General features: G+C 45.4%; 1 protein-coding gene across 1 annotated transcript; it reads right to left on the minus strand.

Moving 5' to 3' along the window:
• Positions 1-1,437: 1,437 nt before the first annotated feature.
• LOC135895227 (olfactory receptor 52E4-like) lies at positions 1,438-2,436 on the minus strand. The gene has a single exon (XM_065423303.1). The coding sequence runs from the start codon at positions 2,434-2,436 to the stop codon at positions 1,438-1,440; it is 999 nt and encodes a 332-aa protein (XP_065279375.1).
• Between the last annotated feature and the right edge of the window lie 2,447 nt (positions 2,437-4,883).

Genomic DNA, 4,883 nt, shown 5'->3' on the forward strand with positions numbered 1-4,883 from the left:
TCCCCGCCACTCCTCCAAAACAGCCCTCGTGGCCCAGAAGACGAGGTGGAAGTCTCCCGAATGCTGGAGAGGGAGCTTCACCTTACCCTTGAAATCGCAGATGTCCACCAGAAAATGGTGAAGCTCATCCCTCAGAACAGTGTGGGACGATGTTGTGGACCCATGATGATCCTCTGGCGGGGCCCCTGTTATGATCCTGTAGCCCATGGAAATGAGCATAGAGGGAGCAGGCCAATGGTGTGGCGACAATACCAGTGGTGCCGTGAACCTGCCTATATCTCCAGAAAGGGTAAGGGAGAGGAGCGAAGTGAGCAGCACCTAAAGGGTCCGGGAGGGGAGACATAAAGACTACCCCCTGAGGTTCATCTAAGGACCATGGAAATGAGACAACCCCTGGTTGGCAGCAGTATGGAAGGTAGAGGGGACAGAAATGAGTAGAGCTTCTCTCCCCCCGCCTCTGCTCTGTGGCTGTGGCTAGGGCTCGGGGCAGCCTGAACTGACAGATTCTTCTGCCACTCCATCCGGGGCAGCCTGGTTCCTTCCCCTCCTCCAGACGCTCTTACTGGGGCAGGAGGCTTGAACTCCTGCCAGCTGAATCTGAGACTGCTCATACTCAGGTCTTCTGCCCCCTTCTGCTGACCTGTACCACAGGAATCACATGGTGATTGCCATGTTCTGTTCAATCCCTCTGAAGCACCTGGTAATGGGCACTGTCAGAAGGCAGGCTACTGGGCTACATAAACCATTGGTTTTACCCGGAATGGCCATTCTGATCTGCTTAGTTAGACCCCAGATGTATCTGCCTCTTGCTGTAACACACTATACCCCACCCCCTCCCAGAGCTGAGATAGATTCCAGGAAGCATAGAACCATAGAATATCAGGGTTGGAAAGGAACCCAGGAGGTCATCTAGTCCAACCCCCTGCTCAAAGCAGGACCATTCCCCAACTAAATCATCCCAGCCAGGGCTTTGTCAGCCAGGAGTCCTGATGGGGACTCTCTCTCTCCACAGAGTTGGTAACAAAGTAAGAATGAACATTAAAAATTTAACCCTTAAGTGACTTGCCAGATATGAGAACATATTGGTTTTAGAGATGACTGAGTCGCAGCTGACAAGGGGAGGGGAAGACAGGAGAAAGTGATGGGGCAGTGCCTTGGGGAGAAGACACACAGCAGGGTCGAGGCTTCACAGAGGCTATGGGGCAAGATTCCAATTTCAGGCATCCAGCTAAGAGCAATTAGAAAGGTCACAACCAGTGTAGTGTACATAGAATGATTCCCCAGTTCATCCCATTGACACAGCAAAGTAAGGACAGGAAAGGGTTTAATCTCACTGTGACTGTCCAGGAAGTGATTCAGGGAAGAGGCCCCAGCACCATGCACCAGCCAGCTCTGCACAGAGCTCAATCTGAGATCCAGAGCACAAGGAGAAAACATTTAGTTCTTTTTATGAGTAAAGAGCTGGAGCAGCCTGCCCCGGATCTGTTTGGTCCTCAACCCGTAAATGATGGGGTGTAGCACGGGGGGCACCATGTGGTACACACTGGTAAGGAGAATGCGTAAATGCAGTGGCACATTGTGGTCAAACCGCTGAATGAGGGAGGAGAATAAATCTGGGATGTATAAAGCTGAGATGGCACAAACATGAGAGATGCAGGTCCCAAAAGTTTTGAGCCGAGCATCCTTTGTGGGGAGGCGGAAGATGGCCCTGAGGATCTGAGTATAGGATACGGCGATAAAAAACCCATCCACTCCGATCACAGAGAGAAGATCAAACAGGCCATAGTAACTACTGATGCGTATGTCAGCACAGGCCAGCTTCACCACTGATATATGTCCACAATAGAAATGGGGGATGATGTTGGTTCTGCAATATGGCCACTGGCTCGCCAGGAAGGGATAGGGCAATGCGAGTATGCCACTGCGCAGCACCACAGCCAAACTGATCTTGGCCACCACAGAGTTTGTCAGGATGCTGGAATGTCTCAGAGGATTGCAGATGGCCACGTAGCGATCAAAAGCCATGGCCACGAGGATTCCAGACTCCATCCCTGAGAAGGAGTGAACAAAATACATTTGGGTGAGGCAGGCACTGAAACTGATCTCCCTGGAATTGAACCAGAAGATACTCAGCATTTTTGGTACGGTGGATGTGGACATGATCAGGTCGCTGATGGCCAGCATGCAGAGGAAATAGAACATAGGCTCGTGGAGGCTTGTCTCCCTCTTCACGATGAACAGGATGGTGAAGTTCCCCAACACGGCTATGGCGTACATAGCACAGAAGGGAATGGAGATCCAGATATGGGCTTCCTCTAGATCAGGAATGCCCAGCAGGATGAAGGTGGAGGGGTTGGTGAAGTCGGTTGTGTTAGAATCTGACATGGCATAGGGGAAAAAGTGCTCAATTCTCAGGCATAAGGGTGTCTTCTGCATTTACTATATTCTCCCCTGACTTTCTGTGTGTTCCCAGGATCTCGGATGATGGTCGCAGTTGAAATGCCTGCATGGAGAGACAACGTTAATATGAGACACTGCATTCAGTAGTGGAGGCTGTTTTCATGGGAGAAGCAGGTTGAATGCTCTTCACACACTGAAAAATTACATTTTCACTATTCAGAGAGAATAACTGTGAACAATGACCCTACTAAATACAATTCCATATTTGTATTGTGCTCCCTGCATTAATAATTCCTACACTTTGTGGTGGGGGAACCTTAAGAGGCATCAGCAGGAAACACAAGTGTGGATACTGGTTATCCATCATTGATCCTTAATGCAATGAAGGGATGGGGGGGGAGGGATAGCTCAGTGGTTTGAGCATTGGCCTGCTAAACCCAGGGTTGTGAGTTCAATCCTTGAGGGGGCCACTTAGGGATCTGGGGCAAAATCAGTACTTGGTCCTGCTAGTGAAGGCAGGGGGCTGGACTCGATGACCTTTCAAGGTCCCTTCCAGTTCTAGGAGATGGGATATCTCCATTAAAAAAAAAAAAAAAGAGAGAGAGCCAGGATAAGGAGTCCATACTGAAGGGAGTTCCCCATTCATCCAGTTCTCAAACTCAGACAGGGGAAAAAAACAAAATTTTGCGAAGACATGTGCTGAGAGAAATATCCCATCTAGAACATACCTCAGGGGAAAGACCTGAGCACCATTAATAGCAGCTCAAGAGAAACCCCTGCTCATTCGCAGCAGTGGACAAAACAAAAGAATGTTCAGATCCCTAAGATATGGGATGGAGCATAACATGTTCGGGAATGTGTTCAGTTTTGGTCACCCAGTCTCTATTGAGGAGCTAAAAGTCTGGGAGTCTTTAGTTTATACAAGAGAGAAAGATGAGAGCATATGATGTAGGAGAGGAAAATAAAAAAGAAACTGATTTACATTCTAATGGACAGTTCCCAACCAATACTATCTATACACACTTCATGCTCCACGAGAACTAATTCCCTAAAGCTGAGGGAAATTGTTAGCAAAACTGATTGGGAGGAAAAATTTAGACAGAAAAATATGAATGAATATTGGTAATTCTTTGATAACATTTTATTAGATATCAGAAAACTCACGATTCCAGAGTCAACAAAGTGAACAACTTTGGGTAAAAACTCAGTTTAGTGCTAAAGTGAAGGCAACAATTAGAGGGAGGGAAGCAATATGTAACAAAGAGGAAAAAGGGAAAATAGTGAGCCAACAATAGAAATCAGAAGTTAAGAAAATTGATAAGGAACGTTAAGACATCAGGGAAAACGCCATGTATTGCAGGGATATGGATCACAAAAAGGAGTTTATTAAATATATTAAGAACAAGATAAATCCTCGAAAAGATTTATGTCAATTCCTGTGTTAAATGTAAAATATTGAAATATAAAAGGAAAGGTTTTTTTATAAAAGAATTGACAAGGTTAAGAAACTATGGAAAAGCGGGTATGGGATTAGTAAAAAGAAGTCTTGATATGTAAGTAATGCTAGTCACCAACAGGGTTTATGCAAAACAGATCTTGTCAAATAAACCTGATTTCATCCTTTTATGAGAGTATACATTGGTTGAGCAAGGGTACACATTTGGTGGATCAAGTGAACAACGCTGATGCAACGAACCTTGATTTCTCAGAGGCATTTGATTTAGCAGTGGAAAATACTGAGTTGGTGAGTTGGAGCAGGGGAAGGATTTGACCTCTTCACATGGGATTGGTGAAATAAACTGCATCCAGTTCTGGGGTCCACATTTGAAAAAAGATGTTGAAAACTTGGAGAGGGTGCAGGAAAGAGCCACAAAAAACATTGGAGGATAGAGAAAAAGACGGATCATTAAACTTGAAGGTATAGAGCTCTTAACTTATCAAAAAGATTATTGAGTGGAGACTTTCATGTGCAGAAAATCATGTATAATAATGAGCTCTTTAATCTACCAGACAAAGGCTGAGGGAAACCAAAGGGCTGGAAGCTGAAGCCAGGTAAATTCGAGCTTGAAATTATGGCCAAATTTTTAGCACCGATGATGATTAACCATTGGGACACACTGAAAAGGGAAGTGTTGGATTCTCCAATTCCCCATGTTGGCACATCCAGACTGGATGTTTTTTCCTGGAAAATCTGCTTGAAGGGTTGTTTAAAATGCTATAGCAGTGCTGCCATAGTGCTTCAATATAGACACTACTTACATGGATGGAAGGGTTCTCCCCTCAGCATAGGTAATACCCGAGAGGTGGTAGCCAGGTCAATGGAAGAATTCATCTCATGCTGTCTACACCAAGGCATAGATTATCCAATAAGTTCTTGGAATGTATTGGAGACAATTTTTTTTCCAGAAGCTGGAGAAACCTACTTGGAGAGAGGTTGTTCTAGACTTGATTTTGACATATAAGGAGGAACTGGTTGAGAATTT

This window comes from Emys orbicularis, chromosome 1 (assembly GCF_028017835.1).
Source record: "Emys orbicularis isolate rEmyOrb1 chromosome 1, rEmyOrb1.hap1, whole genome shotgun sequence".
Taxonomy (NCBI): domain Eukaryota; kingdom Metazoa; phylum Chordata; order Testudines; family Emydidae; genus Emys; species Emys orbicularis.